The following is a 19,409-nucleotide window of genomic DNA, read 5'->3' on the forward strand; positions in this document are numbered from 1 at the left end:
TTCTCCAAAACAACTTAGATTCCATGCATTTATCTTTGAAGGAACATTTTGACTGCGACCTGAATCTGTAGTATAATTCACGGCAGTTTGACTGTAACTGGCATAATAAATCCGTAAAGGATTCACTTCGTCGAAGTTTCCGAGCTCCATGCTGTAGCCAAATGCAGAAGAAAATATTAATATTCCTGTCCGTGGTTACCTGGATTGTTATCTTCTTTGTGTGGAGGACGCTGTTTTGGACACGAGCTTACGATGCCACAAATACACAGGTATTTTTTTTACATGTTTAAACATGACGGACTCGTAGGCTAAACTTTAAACATGACCAACTGAGGCTAAACTTCAGAATATTGTATTGTTCAGAATATTATATTTGTAGATCTAGAGTCACTTGTTATCCATGATAATCGAAATGCATCAACTATTACTATAACTACCTTTGCTTAGTATTACCTCACTTTAAAAGGTCCAACAATTTTGAATAACCCAAGGCATATCTCACATTAGATTGAACACTTAGGGACAACTATCAATCCCCCCCGTGCCCAACCAACCCCCCCGTGCCCAACCAACCCCCCCCCTCCTTTAAAAAAAAAAAATAGTAGCCATGAGTCTGGCAGGTCAGCATTTTCATTGACAATCTGTCAGGATCAGCAAAATTAAGTTTCAGGTGTATAAATAGAATAAAAAGAATGTAGATTTTGAGCTTGGTATGAAACAGAGAAAGGATGTTTCATTCAAGCGTTCTCTTAAAGCCCACATGGCTTAGTGGTAGTGATTGTAAATATCGTTATTGTTAATATTGTTAATATTGTAACTTTTTATTGATAGCTCTTGTCCATGATCTTCGATCCTGTTTTTAGTTATTTAATAGATCTACTTATTATTTGTATTCTTACAGAAATGTAGAATATTCGAATTTTAACAATCTGTTGTTGTTCTCGTAGTTCGCGGTTCGCTCAATCATTCGAGACAGAATAAAGGCTCATTTCCAAACAAAACATTTAATAACAACAACATTACCACGCCATCTTGAAGGCGTGCTCATTCCTTCTTCTAACCACAATACATTGCGAACATAATCGTCACGCGACGTCACGACGTGTGTAACGACATCCGCGTCACTCCCCCCTGTTGACCAGGATAACGAATGAACAGACTTCCTAGATTTGCTGGTCAACAAATTCCCTTAAGTCGTTTGAAAGAAATGCTAACAACAACAAGAGTTCAAAGTTCCCTGAGTTCCTTAGTTCAAATTCTCTATCCACGCCTTCCGTCTTCGGTCTGCTCCTATCGCGGCTACCCTTTTCGGGCGGTCACGTCTAAGTTCAGGGTGTTGTTCAGGTCTCGCACTACTGACAGCAAGGTTAAGCTCTGCTCTCCTGGGTGATATAATTGTTTCCGGTTCTTCATTTCTGCAACGGACTTCTAAGGGGTAAAGGCGTTGTACTGGACGTCTGAGTTTAGTGAGTCTTCCTGTCTTAGTTTTAACTCGAACAATGGCTCCTCTGACGCGACCATCAGATCCCGTGATGAGCGCTTCAACCTTTCCAATGCGCCATTTTCCTCTCGGCTGGTCTTCGTCATGAACAATAACCACATCTCCAATGGATACGACTCGGCTACTGGAGTGCTGAGTAACATTACGATGTGAATTTCGCAATTCGAGTAGATATTCGTTCCTCCATCTCTTCCAAAAGTGGTTCATGACATTGCTTAGGTGGCACATTCTTCTGTCCAAATCTTGCGGTTGAACATTTGTGTCGTTGTCTTCAGCTTCACTCGACCTATCGTCCGGTAGGCTCATGATTCGATGCCCACACAGAAGATGTGAGGGCGTAAGGGGTTCTTCATAATCTTCACTTGATACATATGACAAAGGTCTGCAGTTGAGGATCATTTCAATTTCTATAATCACAGTCAATAGTTCTTCATAAGTAAGTCTAGCTCCACTGATAGTCTTCTTCAGGCACCTCTTAACTGACTTCACAAGCCTCTCAAATACTCCGCCCCACCAGGGAGCCTTCTCAAGGTTGAATGTCCACTTCATATGTTCCTTTGCGAAGTGTTGCTTCACTCCAGGGTCGTTAAAGATTCTTGTGATTTCTCGGGCTGCAGGTTTGAACGTTCTACCATTGTCAGACACCACCAGGGAAGGTTTTCCTCGTCTCGCTGTAAATCTTCTAAAGCTTCTCAGGAACGCGTTAGTTGTTAGACCTGGTACAAGATCCAAATGGATGGCTCTAGTGACGCAGCACGTGTAAAGGCAGATCCAAACCTTCTGCTGAGGACTGTTAAGGCTCTTTAGATAGAGGGGTCCGACAAAGTCAATTCCGACATAAGTAAATGGTGGTTCCTCCTTTACTCTGAACTCAGGAAGTGGTGGTGGAGGAGGTGCCACGTATGGTCTTCCTTCAAGTCTTCGACATACAACACACTCATACAACAGCTTCCTGACGAACTGCCTACCCTGCACTATCCAAAATCTTGATCTCAGTTCGGTGAGGGTTGACTTCACACCACCATGCATCACTCGCTTGTGGCTATCTCTAACAAAGAGGGATGTGAGGTTGTGACTCTTGTCCAGCATAATTGGGTACTTTGCCGATGCGGGTAACTGTGCCTGTGACAAACGACCCGTGCATCTCATGATTCCATGTTCATCTGTGAATATGCCAAACTGTCTTTTCCAAATTTCAAACTTGGAGTTCTTGCTCAAAGACTTCTGTATTTCCTTGATCCAGAGTTTTTCTGCTACTGCTATATCTTGACTAGTCAGTTCCTCCTGTGTTTTAACATTCTTCTCCAACCTCAATTTCAAGATCTCCACAAATCGAAGGACAAGGGCGGTGACTCTGAAGAGTCGCTGTAAATTACTGTAGTCTTCACATGTCACAATGTTAGCAATGCTAATGGTTTCTGCCACTACTAGCAATGAGTAGGCTTCAGATTTCCACTCTTCCTTGTCTCTAGCCTTCATCTCTTCTAAGCATTCTTGTGGAAGTTGTCCAGTGTCAAACTCCTCGCTGCCTGTTTCTGCATTATCACTCAGCCAGGTGGGCCCTTCAATCCATAAGGCACACACTGACAGTTCTGACGGGCTCAGCCCTCTTGAGGGTATATCAGCTGGATTGTTCTTTCCACGGCAATGCCTCCAGCTGTTCACTGGCACAAGTGTTCTAATTTCATTCACTCGGTTCTGGACGAATGGTTTCCATTCTCTCCTTTCACCTTTGATCCAGGCTAGTGCTACCTTTGAATCAGTCCAGCAAGTCAGGTTAATTATATCCAATTCAGGCTTTAAGGCTTCTCCGACGTGGCTTATCAGTCTCGCCAATATTAAGGCGGCAAGAAGTTCTAATCTCGGGATTGTCTCTTGTTTCGCTGGAGCAACTCTGGATCGCGAGGCTAAGAATTTTACATAACTTCCCGTGGTTGTTGTGACATGTAGGTATATCACTGCTGCATAGGCTTTGCTGGATGCATCTCCAAATCCATGAAGACTACAAGAAACAATCTTCTCGGTGACTTCTTGAAAATAGCATCTTGAAACTGTGAATGAGCTTACATATTGCAATCCAGCGGCTAGTTTCAACCACTCGTTCTTCAATTCTCCTTCTAGAGGTTCGTCCCAGCCGATCTTTGCCTTACAAAGTTCTTGAAAGAATATCTTGAACTCTGTAATGATGGGCGACAGGAATCCAATTGGATCATAGAACTTTGCTGTGACACCTACAACATTTCTCTTAGTGGGTTCAATGTTCCTTGCAAGGGTTGCTATCTCCCTCAAATCGAGCACAAACTGGTCGCTGACAAAATTCCATCGCACACCAAGTACCTTTTGTTCTGCACCAGATGTGTCGTCTGTAGTTCCCAGCATGCTCTTTGCATATGTCTTGTCTTCTTCGATTACAGAATCTTCCTTGGAAGGGTCTGAAGGTGACTTCATGTGATCAGTGTTGGCAGATATGGCAGGAGCTGAGATACGTGCTTCATTCTGCTGAATTCGCTCGGTTAGCTGACTTGAATTCGACATAAATTTCCTCAGGTTAAATCCTCCTTCAGCAAGTCTGAGTTTGCACTTGAGGTACAGTTCATATGCTGCATTGTCGTCCGCAGCTCCAGAACTCAAGTCATCCACATAGATGGAGCGAAGGAATTGGTCTACAAACTCTGGGTCCTCATTCTTGTATCCTTCAATGTGATGTTTCAAGGTTGCATTGAGTAGAAATGGACTAGAACATACTCCGAAGACGACTCTGGTGAACCTTAGCACCACGATCTCTGGGTTCTTCTTCTCAATGTCATCCACCCACAAAAACCTTAGCACATCTCTGTCTTCCTCTGCAATGCCAACCATAAGGAATGCCTTTTCCACATCACCAGTAAGTGCTATTCTGCTAGCTCGAAATCTCAGGAGAATGTCAAAAATGTGCTCTGTAAGGGGTGGTCCTGTGTACAGACAATCGTTCAGGGCTGTACCATTAGATCTGGCTGAGGCGTCATAGACGACTCTTAATTTGGTTGTTGCCTTATCTCGTCTTATAACTGCATGGTGCGGAAGGTAATGAGTCTTCCCAACTCCACCATCACCTGGCCTCTCTACAACTTCAACTATGCCATTTTTCAGCTGCTCCTTTATTACTGAATCATACTCCATCAAGACTTCAGGATCTTGGTTCAGACGTTTGAGTAGGTTACTCAACCGCTTTATGCTCAGTTCGTAGTTATCAGGAAGAATTGGGTGTGGCAGCTTCCATGGCAAATGCACTACGTATCGATCATTCTCAAAGGTTATCCTCTCTTCAAATTCTTCATACACAGATCTTGGTCTGACACCCAATGACTCTAGGTCCCAGAACCTCTGCAGGGTTCCATCAAGGCTCTCATTTGTAATAGGTTTTGTGGCCGTCTTCAGAACATGTGTTGTCACAAAGTTGTTCTGCTGTTGGTCATTTTGCATTGCTCCATTTGTTGGTCCTGAGAGGACCCACCCAAGTCTTGTCTGAATTGCAGTGGGACCATCCTCCCCCCGTAGCACCTTCCCAGAGACTAATTGCCAATACTGGTCTGATCCAACTAATATGTCTACCATTATGTCATCTTCACCTGTGGAGTAGTCAGCAAGTTTGAGTCCCCTTAAGTGTGCATGAGTAACACTGGCATGTACAATGGATTGGCTCTGTAGAGAATCGCAGATAAGTGGTACAACAAATGCTGACAGTTGCATATCTTCTCCATGCTTAGTACTGACACACAGGTTAACAACATCCACACTTTGAATGTTCTCTTCAGTTGATCCAAATGTTTTCACAGAAATAGTCTGCGTTCTCTCACTTGGTAGTCTTAGCTTGTCTTTTACTCTGGTGGTCACATAGGATCTCTGGCTGCCACTGTCTAAAATTAGTCGGGCTAGAAACTTCTCATTGGGTTGACCAGGTCTGTAAATTGCTGCCTTGGCAGTCTGAAGCAGGATGGGTGTTGATGCATTGACATACAGAACTGTGGGCCTCCCACTAGATTCTCCTGGAGGGCTGCATGATGTTTGGCTCTGAGGTGAGGAAGCTGATCCCTCAACAGTTGGAGTGTGTAGAGACATGGCTTCATTGTTAGTGTCGCTCGTACAAATACTGATGTGGTGTCGACGTCCGCATTTGAGGCACTTCATTCTTGAACTGCAATCCTTACTTATGTGATTCCTTTTTAGACAAACAAAACATCGTCCTGCTCTTTTCAAAATCTCTTTCCTCGCTGCAATGCTTGTCACATTCTTACAGGCATTAGATGCATGATCCTTTCGGCAGTATGTGCAGGTTGGCTTGGACCCGGTGGCAAATAACGCTGCATCTGTTGACAATGGCACTCCCTTGCGACCTCTGTTGTAAGGAGGTTTGGTTGAGGATTGGTCAGTTGGGCTAACATTGTTCCCATTAGCTCGTTCTCTAGCTTCAAGTTCACTTCTGAAGACATCCAGAATGCGATCAAGATCCCACTCATCCTTCACTTCTCGGGTGATGATCAATCGCAAATCTTGAGGTAACTTACTCATAACAACAGAGGACAGGAGGCTTCCATATGAACTTGAGGATACACCTAATGACTTAAGACTTCTAACTTGAGACTCAATTAGATCATGCAGCTGACGTAGTGCTTGGATGTTAAGGCCTGATTTGACTGAGTTTATGTTTAACAGAGTCTCCATGTGCCTATTGATTATCAACTGTTTGTTCCCAAACCTTCTCTTCAAGATGGCAACGGCCTCATCATAATTTGCAGCAGTAAGGGACAATCCAGAAATGGCTTCACAAGCTGACTTTACGAGAAGAGAGTTCAGGTAATTGAGTTTATCTATGGGAGCTAGTTTGGTATTGTTGTGCACAGAAGATTCAAATGCATCCCAGAACGAGGGCCACTTGCTTATGTCTCCATCAAACTTTCTCAGGTCTAGTTTAGGTAATTTTACTTGTGTTCCTAAGCTATATGTATTAGAAATACCTGATGTGGAAGGAGTCAAGGGTGTTTCCGAAGTCGCTACGACATTTCCGACATTTCCATGCGACGTAGAAGTTAGATGAACTTCTGAAGCCATCGAAACATTCTCGGTCGATGCAGGAGGAGTTAAATGTGTTTCCAAAGTCATCGTTTCATCATCTCCAGGTAAATTAGAAGAACTTGGATGTGTTTCTGAAGTCATCGAGACATTTCCAGGTGAGTTAGATTTTCCTTTAGACGTTTCTGCAAGTGACGGTGCGATTGCAAGTTTAGACGAAGGGGTCGATTGGCTAGGAGTCAATGCTTCATCGATCCTCATTATTGCCAACTGCGTAAATTCCACAAATTCGTCCGCTTCACAAATTTCTTCATCTATTTGACCTTCGCTGACAACTGTGAGGATGTCTTCATCTAAATTTCGAATTGTGCCGAGCTTCTCTTGTAGCAGGAGTTTCTGCTGTCGCAATCTTGTAATATTGATGGCCGATGGCTGATCCTGTTCTTCAAGGGTTTCCAAAATCTCTTCTACAGACGAAATAATTTTCCTTGTTGACGCTCTGTGGCCCGTACGGATCTTCCGTTTCCTTGCCAACTTTCCAGACATGAAGATAGACGCGATTAATCCAACAAAAGATTCAAATCAAAACATCAAGGGACTCACGCTTATCTTGTTCAATTCAGTTTCCAGAAGATCTCTGATCGCAATCCGTTTTCATCCGACTCGGTGGACCATGTAGAATATTCGAATTTTAACAATCTGTTGTTGTTCTCGTAGTTCGCGGTTCGCTCAATCATTCGAGACAGAATAAAGGCTCATTTCCAAACAAAACATTTTAATAACAACAACATTACCACGCCATCTTGAAGGCGTGCTCATTCCTTCTTCTAACCACAATACATTGCGAACATAATCGTCACGCGACGTCACGACGTGTGTAACGACATCCGCGTCACAGAAATTATGTTTTATTTCTAATTGTACATACACGTACACGTTTTAATGAGAACTTCTGTACTCCTAGGTGTCACGTGTTTAAATAAAGGATTGATTGATTGATTGATTGATGTTGCAAGATGTGTGTTAAATATGAGTCCACACAAATTATTGGCTAACTCTCTGTAGAGTGTCTGTGGCTCAGTGGTAGGGCATTGGAGAGCAGAATCTGAAGGGTTGAGGTTCAATTGTTCATACAAACTCAAAATGTTTTTCTCTGTTTCATGAAATTAGACAATTAAACAATTATCATACCTTTTTCTGACCCATATTTTGCAGGATTTTTGGCCTCCTCTCAAAAAAAACATGGAGACTGCTATCTAATTCTCGAAAAGAGAGAGAAGGAAGGGAAGGGTTATTAAGAAAAATAGAGAAACTCTGCCAATTTACATTGCATGATAATTTAGTTGACAGTTTTGTTCAAGGGTTTGACCACCCTGCGAGCAGAGCCTTTTCTTCTTTTCTTCTTCTTTTCTTCTTTTTAACCCTCCAAGGGAAAAGGCTCTGCCGACATCCTGTTGTTTCTTTGAAATGCCGAAAGCCCAAAACTCCGGGCTACTCAAGCCAGTTTTGCCTCCAGTCAAACCAGTTTTGGTGAGCGCGCCTTTATTTTTCGTACAAACAGATGACCAAATGGGTGACCACTGCGCATGTTCAAATGAGCAACAACAGGATGTCGACAGAGCCTTTTCCCTTTTCGATTTGAGGACAGGTTAAGAAGGCTCTGCTCGCAGGGTGGGGTTTGACCAGCGTTAAGGTCAAGAAGTTAAGGAAACAAGATGACGTACCTGGAGTACATTGATTTTAATTATTACCCCCATTTACTTTAGATGGAAACATTGAGTAATTATCTTCAAGAGAAGATTCATATCTTGAGGTGAGTTCAAATTTCAAATGTTGCAGTTGAATACTCAGTGCATGCTTTAGTTAAAAGCTGGGGTAAGAGCAAGGGTAATAAATAACCTGACTGTAAACCATCTAAAAGTGATTGGCATCTTAATACTCCTTTCAGTGTCACCACTGAATCAAACATTATTGTCATAAGAATAAAGGAATGGATCACCAACTAAGGAAGTTCTTGATTGTTAAACAAACTCTCACAGTTTCTGCACTATACAGTTTGGAGAATATGCATACTGACATTACTGTGTAAAGGTTTAAACATGATGGAAAAGAATTGCTATAAAAAAAAAGTTGCACATGGTAGATGCTTTGATTTACAATGGCCTTACAGTGATAACTTAACAGAACACTTAATGTGTGATTAAGGCTTTACCACTCTCATTTTGACTATGGTGTACTAATTAAAAGTTTATGACAAACTTAATGACTACCTTTATCATGTAAGGGGCAAAATTACTGAATTGTGATTGCTCAAGACAGAGGGCATTTTTTTCTCAATTTTTGTAATTGCCCCGGGCAAAATTACTTGAAAATTATTGGCTCAAAATCGCTTAGCAACGGCTGCAAAGGTAAAGAAATTTCTGTTTGTTTGTAACAATGGCGTCCTGTTTTGCACGAGATCACTAAGAAAACATTTTGCCCCTTATATTATAAACAAGTAATCACATGGTTCCTCGTAAAATTAAGGATTAATATCACTTGTGTTTTCGGAAGTTGCAGAAATTGCCCTCGTCGCTGCGCAACTCGGGCAATTTCAGCAACTTCCGAAAACACGCGTGATATTGATCCTTAATTTTACTCGGCCCCATGCGATTACCTATACTTAATCTTACCAGTTTTCCCCTCATGCTTACTTACTTCCCTTGCCCAGTCTGCAGAGATGATTGCAGTGGATTAGCAATGCCATAAACCTTGACTTCACCTTCTAACTGAGATTTCACAAAATAAATTCCAATACGGTGCACGCTTTTCATTAGCCTCAATTTCCACAGTACCAGTTCCTAGTTTTTTTTTATCTGTCTCCAAATCAATATCTCTTGTCAGTATATCTAATATGTGAACTAATAATTGTGAACTAACATGTAAACTACAATGTGAAATGATATGACTTATGAACTAATTTGTGAACCTCAAAACTGTTTCAATCTGTAGTGACAAGGTCAACAAGAACAAAAAGTCTAGCATCAATTTTATGAAGGCTTTCCATGACAAAATGAATCTGACAGTGACTAGTTTGCATAACAAGGTTAACAAGTTAGGAGAGGCAGTTTCACAGAGACACCAAAAAGCCAAGCAAGCTTTGCAAGTGTTAAATGAAGGAGTAACTCCAAATAAAGGAGTAACTCAAAATGAAGGAGTAACTCAAAATGAAGGAGTAACTCAAAATAAAGGAGTAACTCAAACTGAAGGAGTGACTCAAAATGAAGGAGTAACTCAAAATGAAGGAGTAACTCAAAATGAAGGAGTAACTCAAAATGAAGGAGTAACTCAAAATGAAGAGGATAAAGTTGAAGCACAAACAGAGACAACCACACCACCACCGAGGTACTTCACTGATATGAAATTGAATTCACTTATCAAGGAGAAGTTCTAAACTTGTTCATTATTTTAGTAAATCTGCAATTATTTCAGTTTTGAACAAGTACCTGGCAGATTAAACTCTATTTAAAGGTGGATTTCTAAAGTTGCATAAGTTTAAATTTGGTGTGTAAAACATGCATAAAGAAAAAGTGGGTATTGAGTAATTTCCACTACTTCATTAAAATGAAAAAGAATGCCTAATCATCGTGAAAAACTCAGACCTTTTCGTACAAGTTAAAGCTAAGGCTGTTCAACTTTTCTCTGCACTCTTAGCTTGCAATTAAGACATGACTTTGTGTGAAACACACATACATGCAGATAAGTGGAAATATAATGACAACATGTAGTCAACAGATGCATTGATACATTCCAAGTAAACATTAATTGGCAAAAAGAAGAGAGTCAAAATGTGGCTTTAAATTGGTCCTGCTATCTAATATCAAGTCTGCAATCTCCATGCTTCCAGGCAATTAATGGGCAAATTTTACAGGTGACTGTACGTTCAATTTCCTGAATTTCAACTTGTTGTCTTGATGAGAAGTTTCTTCTTCAATCTGAGGAATGAATTTTTGGGAAGCTGGTAGACTACTAGTGTCCCTAGGAATTACACAGACCTTAAGCTCTGGCATTTAACACTAATAAGAGTGAAATCAATGTAAATGAGTAAACATGCAGATCTTTACAAAAGAGGTACAAGTCAGAATTAAGTTACACCAAGTTACATCATTTGACCTTGTAATTTAGTTGTTGTTACATTCCATGTTTGAATGATCATTCAACTAGGGGAAATGAGATAAGTTCAACTGCTTTCAAGAATGACATGTGTATTGATTCAATGGAACAGCCAATAGGAAGTGATGTTGAATTGTATGAATGCCATGGTGAAGGAAGAAATCAGGTGACTTACTGTTCGCTTCTTTTGTTCCTAGCTGCTTTTTTCATTTTGGGACACTTATCTCTTTATTGAAGAAAAAGAAAATTGTGAAATTTTAATGTTTGGATTTGCTTAAAACTGGCTCCCTTTTTACCAGTATTTTTTTTTTTTTTTCTTTTGCCATGTAAAAAAGAAACATTTCAATATTTTGAAACTATAATTTACCTGTACAGTATACTATCAGAAATGTTTTGCATTCTTTTTTTTTTCTGAGAACAAAGAATAAAAACTAGTGATTAGAAATGTGTGCTCAGATATCAGATTTCCCTGAACATATTTGCACTCTTTGTGTTGCACTTCAAAATGATTTTATTAAAAAATGGATTTAAATATTAAGTTTAATGCGTTTTTAAAATGATTTATTTTATTTGAAAGAAACATATCTTTGGACAAATTTTCTTTTCCAAATTACACTACAGGTCCATTCTTCAGGACATATATGGGATAATGCAGGAAGCAACATGAATTTTCAAGCTTTTGAGGAACATGATATTATTTTATGATAACGTTAATATGCTACTCAACTTCAGGACTATTTTGGGTCCCTTTTCAGGTACCTACCCTAGTTATTATTATTTTTGTCTAACATTTATTTCCCTCTGATAGGCCTGGGCTCTGTCAAATGGGTTTATCAAAAACTTTGCTCATGATATCTGCTTGAGGTCTACTGATGGGTTTTCTGGAAGCCCAGTTGAGACAGCAACATGTGATCCCGATGACAATCAACAGGTAAGAGCTGAATAAATGTTTTCTGTCACAGATCTGCTCAGCTAAAAAGAACATTTATGTAAAGAAAGTTAGATGTTTTTCATCCAAAGATCTGAGGTTCAATTCTTCATGGTCGATTTTTTCTTTGTTCCAGTTGCTTGATCATGACAAGAAAAAAAAACATCTTTCTTTATTTCTTTACCAAGCTCAAAACTTATCATCTTTTTACAAATCATTTACATTAACTGAACGCATGTGTGATAGAGAGTTTTCAATCCAGGATTGCATTTATTTGGTTTTGCCTTACTTTGCTCTGTTATTGGTCCAGAAAACTTGTGCCACTCTCCAACCAATCAGATGGCAAACTAAAACCAATTACAACTTGGTCACCCTGGTTTTTCTGCATTTCAGGCAGTTTGCTTGTTTTTACTTTCAACTGAGCATTCATTGGCTTTCTAGGGTATTTTTCTTTCCTGTGATTGGCTGTTGTGATGACTTTCAATTGGTTTTGCTTTTACAGCATTCAGTTGTAGAGCTCTGCTATCTATCATGTATTGTGTAAAAGCAGATGCCTAATAATTAATTATTATTATTATTATTATTATCACAGAGAAATCAATTGAATGCTACATTCTAATCAAGCAGCACCTGTAAGGTGAAAACCGTAACCTGTGAGCCATGGAGTAAAAAATAAATGTACGTTAACTAATCCTAAAAAGCTTTTTTGTTGTGTCTATGGTCCTCCTTCTAACAGGAACTCAAACTGCCACCTTGAAAGTCCGGGCAATATTCAGCGTACCCGAGAGCACTGCCCTCTGCATCTTTCGTAGTACGTCTGTGCTTCTGCCTCCCACCAGCTCACGCATCATGACATCCAGCTCCTGTGACCACCCCCCCGAGGGCATCCATTATGATGTTATATTGCTTCATCTCGTAGCCTGGGAACTGCTTCCTTAGTTCCCAGCGAAGGGGTCCGTACTTCAGTGTCTTCTCTTCATCCTTTCTTGTCCGATTGGTTAACCCACGGGCAGCTCATTTCCAGCGTCACAACTCTCTTGCACATATGATTTACAATGTGTGCATCCACCCTATTGCATCTTACCTCTTGTTGATCAGCATATATAGGGACATCCCAATAAGCTTTAACATTCTCTGACTCATACACGGGCTTGGGCTTGTCGGGTGAGTACCAGGGTGGTATCTCGTCTATAAATCCCTTATCATACAACAGTTCGTAAAACAGTACCTTCAGTGCTGCGTCGTGTCTAAAGAGATGCATGCTCTGGGCCAGCGCACTGCATCCTGACAAGATATGAGCCACACTCTCTGGAGCCTTGCCGCATAATCTGCACCTCACCTCGCCTTCCCCGCTTGTGTGTGTTTTCTGACCCATGTATACTCGTGTTGGCAAGAGCTGCTTGTATAGCTCGACGAGTCCAGCAATTGTGTGGGATGGGCAGTTCTTCCACTCTGTGAGCCACCGGAAACACCCATCGGCACTCAAACTCTCATCCTCCAGCCTGGTAGTCACTAGATGCCCTTGCCATCATTGGTTTCTGATCTCATCCTCTAACTTCTCAATTTGGCACCTCTGCACCTCTTTCTTGATCCCTTGCGCGTGTTCCAAATCAAGCAGAAATGGAAATTTAAGCAATAAAAATAATAGTTATTAAAAACTTCACACTGCCTGAAGTAGACTGTTCATATGGTATATTTAACTCAAGATTTTCATAGTTAGAAGTTCACTTTTACAGAAAAAAAAAAGTAAAGAACAGTCCAGTTTTGACCATGTCTAGAAAATGCGAGAAATTACACCTTCAGTTTTGTTGGAAAGCTGTATTGCCTCGAAACCATCTTAAGCTTTGCTTTCCAAAAATAAGTTATTTAACAAAAGTAATGAAATAAAAGTATTTTATTTCATGAGAAAGCGATTTAAATAATACTCGTGCTTATATAGGTAGAAAAATATACATTAAAGCTTACTGTTTCTGGTCGGCGTCATCAACATCGCTATCAGAGCTATCAATCACCAGTGGGTGTTCCTTATCTAGCAAAAAGTTGATAAAGGAATCTAAGTATACATTACATTTTCAAAGAACCAAAAGCAATTCAACAAAAACAAAGTTTTGCAGATAAATCAGTTTACCAACCTTACCCTCTGTGTGACATTGCTAAATCTAATGTTCAGGAATGCGAGGCCAAGGAGTTGCACGTGATTACTGGCGAGACAGGTGGTTTCATTAAGCTGCGCTGCAGTTAAATGGCTTTTTTGGGACAACATTTTTTTATAATTTGATTTCTCAAAGTGCAACTTTACCTGTGTATTGACTTGTTTCTCTATTTGTCAATCTACATTTTTTATCTTACTATTTTTCAGCGCTGAATATCTTTCAAAGTTTTAGTTTGAACTTTGCGAGAAATTTAGGACGTACAGTTGACTATTTGTGAGAATAGTTCAAGGGTTATCTCACACGGGCAGTTTATTTTTGGAAAGCAAAGCTTGAGATTGTTTCGAGGCAATACGGCTTTCAAGCGAAACCGAAGGTGTAATATTTCTCGCATTTTCTAGACATGGTCAAAACTGGAATGTTCTTTACTTTTTTTTTTCCATAAAAGTGAACTTCTAACAATGAAAATCTTGAGTTAAATATATCATATAAACTTCAGGTGGCATGAATTTTTTAATAATTATTATTTTTATTTCTTAAATTTCTATTTCTAGTTTATTTATGTATTTAATTATTCTTTTAATTTTGTTTTCTTTTAATTTTTTTTTTTAAGACTCCACACTCCACATTCCACTCTCCACGTTTTCGGAACAGCCATACGTAGGGAGTACTTTCTGTTGTCTCATTGGCTCTGCTAAGGCTTGATTGATGTTCTCGAGGTCGCACTTTGTTGGCTTCTCCTTGATATGTGTGTCAAACTTGCGAGCTTTGTACTGACCTTGGTAGGTGTTAATTTGGCGTAAGATGGTAATTGATGATTCCAGCAAAGTGCGTGCCTCTTCACTGATGGTACTTGTCACTCCTTGGAGACTAACTCGTTCTTTCATATGCAAATCCAAATCTTCCTGCACAGCACACGAATTAGCATTTTGCAGCTGTTAACATCTTCATCCAATTCTTCGCAAACACTCTCTCCCTCCTTCCTCCTCTCACTTCCCCCAATCCCTTCACTCAAACTCTCTGCAACACTATGGAAAGTCTTCTCTAGTCTGGCGGCATGATCCTGCAGGTTTTGACTTGTCAGTGCGAAGTCACCAGATCCTTTCTCTTCCCACATTTCTTTCATCACCTGCATATAACCAATCTTTCGTCCATTATTCAACCGCGGGGGATTATCTGATTTCACCCTCTCCAAAGCTCTCTTCTTGCACTCCAACAAGTCATTGTTCATCCTAACACTCCATCGTATCCTTCCATTCGCCTGTTGTCGTCGTCCATCCGCCATGACACAAATCGCTCGCACATCCAAACAAACTCAAAATCAACTCAGCTAAAACTCCCGCTCAGAGACGCCAAATAGTCCCGCAAAACTGCTTGACGATCTGCAAAGTATACTAGACACTTCTTTAAGGATGCTCTGGTGCTCTAAACTCGGCCTGCTTTCGATGGGAACGGATTTTTATGAGAACACTCTAAAACATGTCCACACTACTTGCCGCCATGCTTATTATCATGCTTATTATTTGTCATTATTATTATTGTTATTATTATTATTATTAATTATTACTGTCTCATCCTTAAAGTTTCAATTAAGCTGAAAGTTATGATGTTGAATCAAAAGATCCTTCAGATAACATCTGAGGTCATAATAATTCTTGTTTTAACCTTTTACTCTCTAACATCAGTATGCATTATTCTCCATCCTATTCTTCATACATTACACAAGGTCCTAAAAACAAGAACTTGTTTGACAATCAAGAACTTCTTTTGTTGGTGATCATTTCCCTTATTCTCGTGACCCCAGTGTGTGATTCAGGGCTGATATTAATTGTAGGGAGAAAATAAATAGATGCCAGTTACTCTAACCCTTTAACCTCCTAGATCTGATTGTTAATTCTCACCTCTAGCTGCTACACATTTCCTTGTAATTTGTTTATGAGAATTTGGTGTTCAGTCACAGTAACAACTTCTACCTGATGAGTTTCAGTATTCTCATTAACTGTTTTGCTCGATCTTGTATGTATATTATAAGGAGAAGTTACAGGGTAGTCACTTCTGGACGTTTAAGGACTAACAGGTCAAAGGTTTAAAGGGGGATCACTACTAAATGTACCTATCCTTGAACTCAGTCACCCTTGGGGTCTTAATTTTATTTAATTATTTATTTAATGATTGGTACCAAGTACTGGAGCAGAAGCAATAGGACAGGGTCCCCTACGAGGTTTAAGCTCCAACAAACCCACCCATCCCACCCCAGGGGAGGACATCCATCACACAGTCATCTCGTGCATGGGAAATTAACGTCTCCTACCCCTAACCCTGCAGGAGACGGGACCTCCATTTATTCATCCCTATCCCAGAAGAATAGAGTATCTAACCATTTCTTGATGTTATAGAAAGGTAGCATATTCTTCTCAATTATTTTAAGACCTTTAGTGTTGGTCCAGCCGGGGCGAACCCTCGACCTCCCGCACAACAGTCCAGCGCTCTATCCATTGAGCTAACCGGGAGGCGGTTAGCTCAATGGATAGAACGATTTGCTCAATGGAGCAATTTTATTCTCCCTGCTGTATTTAACAATTATTCACCGAAGGCGAGGTGAATATCATCGAATAATCCCCGAACCTGAGGCGAATAATTGTTTTAGTATAATTTCAGAGCTGAATAACAGAGAAATCTCTAAAATCATGACATTTTAGTAACATTTATTAACATTTTAGTTTAACATTTTATATAAACCACGCGGAGTGGTTTATATAGCATCATATAAGGAACCGCTCGACCAATACAACTAGGACATAAAAAAATTTCAAATGATAATGTCAAGAGGGTATACTTAAAAATGTTAATATACAGCGTACCCTGGAAGACCAAGGTTTGAAACAGTTAACTCATGCCATTAAAAGGTTTCATCAGGGTGAGATTCTGCCCCTCTGTCACCCCCCCTATTTCAAATGACTTTCTCCCATCCCCCTCTCTTATCCCCCTGTCCCATCCCCCCTCTCTTATTCCCCTCTTTCATCTTCCTTCTCCTATCCCCTTCTCTTACCCCCCTCTCTCATCCTCCTTCCCCATTCCCCTCTCCCCTCCCCTGTTCTTATTTCCGTCTCTCACTCCCTCGTTTATCCCCCTCTCTCTTCCCTTCCCCTGTTCTTGTTTCCCTCTCTCATTCCTCTCTCCCATCTCCCTCTCCCATCCCCCTTTCTCATCCCTTCTCCTGTTCTTGTTTCCCTCTCTCATTCCCCTCTCCCATCTTCCTCTCTCATCCCTTCCCCTGTTCTTGTTTCCCTCTCATTCCCCTCTCCCTCTCCCATCCCCCTCTCTCATCCCTTCACCTGTTTTTGTTTCCCTCTCTCTCATTCCCCTCTCCCTCTCCCATCCCCCTGTCTCATCCCTTCCCCTGTTCTTGTTTCCCTCTCTCATTCCCCTCTCCCATCTCTCTCTCCCATCCCTTCCCCTGTTTTTTTCCCCCTCTCATTTCCCTCTCCTATCCCCCTCCCTCATCCCTTTCCCTGTTCTTGTTTTCCTCTCTCATTCCCCTCTCCCATCTCCCTCTCCCATCCCCCTCTCTCATCCCTTCCCCTGTTCTTGTTTCCCTCTCTCATTCCCCTCTCCCATCCCCCTTTCTTATCCCTTCCCCTGTTCTTGTTTCCCTCCTCATTCCCCTCTCCCATCTCTCTCTCCCATGCCCCTCTCTCATCCCTTCCCCTGTTCTTGTTTTCCTCTCTCATTCCCCTCTCCCATCTCCCTCTCCCATCCCCCTCTCTCATCCCTTTCCCTGTTCTTGTTTCCCTCTCTCATTCCCCTCTCCCATCTCCCTCTCCCATCCCTTCCCCTGTTCTTGTGTCCCTCTCTCATTCCCCTCTCCCATCTCCCTCTCCCATCCCTTTCCCTGTTCTTGTTTCCCTCTGTCATTCCCCTCCTCCATCTCCCTTTCTCATCCCTTCCCCTGTTCTTGTTTCCCTCTCTCATTCCCCTCTCCCATCTCCCTCTCCCATCCCCCCTCTCTCATCCCTTCCCCCGTTCTTGTTTTCCTCTCCCATCTCCCTCTCCCATCTCCCTCTCCCATCACCCTCTCTCATCCCCTCTCTCCATTATCCAAGTTGTGTACAAACAGCATACTTGATAAATATTTAATTTAATTTAATAACTTCTAGAGTGCTACTTTCATTCAATGATCAGCAGCACTTAACAACTTAGAATACTACAGTAAATTCAAATTTATAAAACTAATTACATGTACATTAATATTAACAATGTATGTTAAAAATTCTTAATCCTCCTAATATTATGTAGGTGATAAAATGCGGAATTACAAATTTTATTAACGTGCGTTGACACTGACAATGCACGTTTTATATAATAAATAATATTTATTATATAATATATCATATTTTTATGGCAGAAATGGAGACATGCAAATGGAGCTATCATGTTAGTGGATGATGAAAGTGACAAATGCCTTGAGGCAGACATTTTCACCAAGAAACTTTCCATCAAAGTTTGTGACAGCAAGAAAGAATCTCAGCAATGGAAGTTATGACCTGGTCTTGATGGAAAATGTCAAACTAATTTAGTGCCAATTTTGATGGAATTCTTTTACTCTGTTTGGAGTGTAAAATAGTTATTGATAGTGGAGATAATAATACTGATAATATTAGGTGCACAGATAAGTGATATATATTTGCAGAAATGGCTTTCATCAAGGATAATAAATTGTATTTTAGAAATACATGCCATGTATTTTTAGTTTTTAATATTTAGATAAACAGCTGCCAAAGTAGCTGAAGTTCTTTGAGTGAGCTAGCTAGCCTGCTGTTTATTTACAGAGAACAGAAAAGAAAGAAATAGAAAAAAAAAATGGTTACAGAAGTTAATAATAGCTAAATATTGCTGCATGAAAATTCAAAGAGCAATTATTAAGTCTGAAACATCTGGTCTATTGTGAAAATTATTACTTAATTCAATAGATCTAGATTAGGATAACTGCTTCCCTGGTTACAGTGAAAAAAGACTTCAATAATTACAGGTTGGGAAATTTGAAAAAAAATTAAAAAATAAAAAGCAAATTACTTATTAAGAGTTTTCAAATAACAGAGTAAAGTATGCAATTTTACCAGAGAACTCTTATTTTGCCTTGGCTATGCAAGTGTAAAATGAATGAAATTTTTTAGTAGTATCAGATAGGACTTGGACTTCAATAAAGTTGATATTTATATTAAAAAAACTATTAGTAGTATTATAACTATCATAACTATGACTATTATTACTTGTCCTTAGCTAGAAAGTTGTGCTACTCTGAACATTCTGGTTTTTCGAAGTTTCCAGAATTTAGCTTTTAACAGTAATGTGAATCACAAACTTTTTTCAGGAAAGTAATGTGAAGGCAAACTGTTGTACAAAGTGTAGACTTCTTTTCATGTGCAGTTTCTCTAGACTCCCTTTGATGGGTTTTATTTGACTGTTTGGGGAGCAGATAAGTCAACTGGAGTTGTTCCAGCCATGAAAATAGTAGGAAGAAGTTATGTTACTTGTTAAATATTTCCCTTCCCTCCCCACCGGCTACGTGGAGAGGATTGTGACTACATCAAACAGTGAGGAGCGCTATAGATAGATTGATAGAAACTTT

At 40.2% G+C, this 19,409-nt stretch overlaps 1 protein-coding gene across 2 annotated transcripts; it reads left to right on the forward strand.

The window, feature by feature from the left end:
• The first annotated feature begins 135 nt into the window (after nucleotides 1-135).
• On the forward strand, nucleotides 136-19,007 carry LOC111336824 (uncharacterized). Of its 2 annotated transcripts, XR_015988729.1 has the most exons (7): nucleotides 136-269; nucleotides 8,317-8,363; nucleotides 9,542-9,934; nucleotides 10,754-10,868; nucleotides 11,511-11,633; nucleotides 12,223-12,308; nucleotides 18,186-18,322. XR_015988729.1 is itself a non-coding variant. In XM_088725364.1 (6 exons), the coding sequence occupies exons 1-6, from the start codon at nucleotides 162-164 to the stop codon at nucleotides 18,321-18,323; spliced, it is 924 nt and encodes a 307-aa protein (XP_088581490.1). In that variant the 5' UTR covers nucleotides 136-161; the 3' UTR covers nucleotides 18,324-19,007. The 2 variants fall into 2 exon arrangements, 1 of the variants encoding a protein (XP_088581490.1); XM_088725364.1 differs by lacking the exon at nucleotides 12,223-12,308 and having other exon boundaries at nucleotides 18,186-19,007.
• Nucleotides 19,008-19,409: the final 402 nt, after the last annotated feature.

Source organism: Stylophora pistillata, chromosome 6 (genome assembly GCF_964205215.1).
Source record: "Stylophora pistillata chromosome 6, jaStyPist1.2, whole genome shotgun sequence".
NCBI classification, from domain to species: domain Eukaryota; kingdom Metazoa; phylum Cnidaria; class Anthozoa; order Scleractinia; family Pocilloporidae; genus Stylophora; species Stylophora pistillata.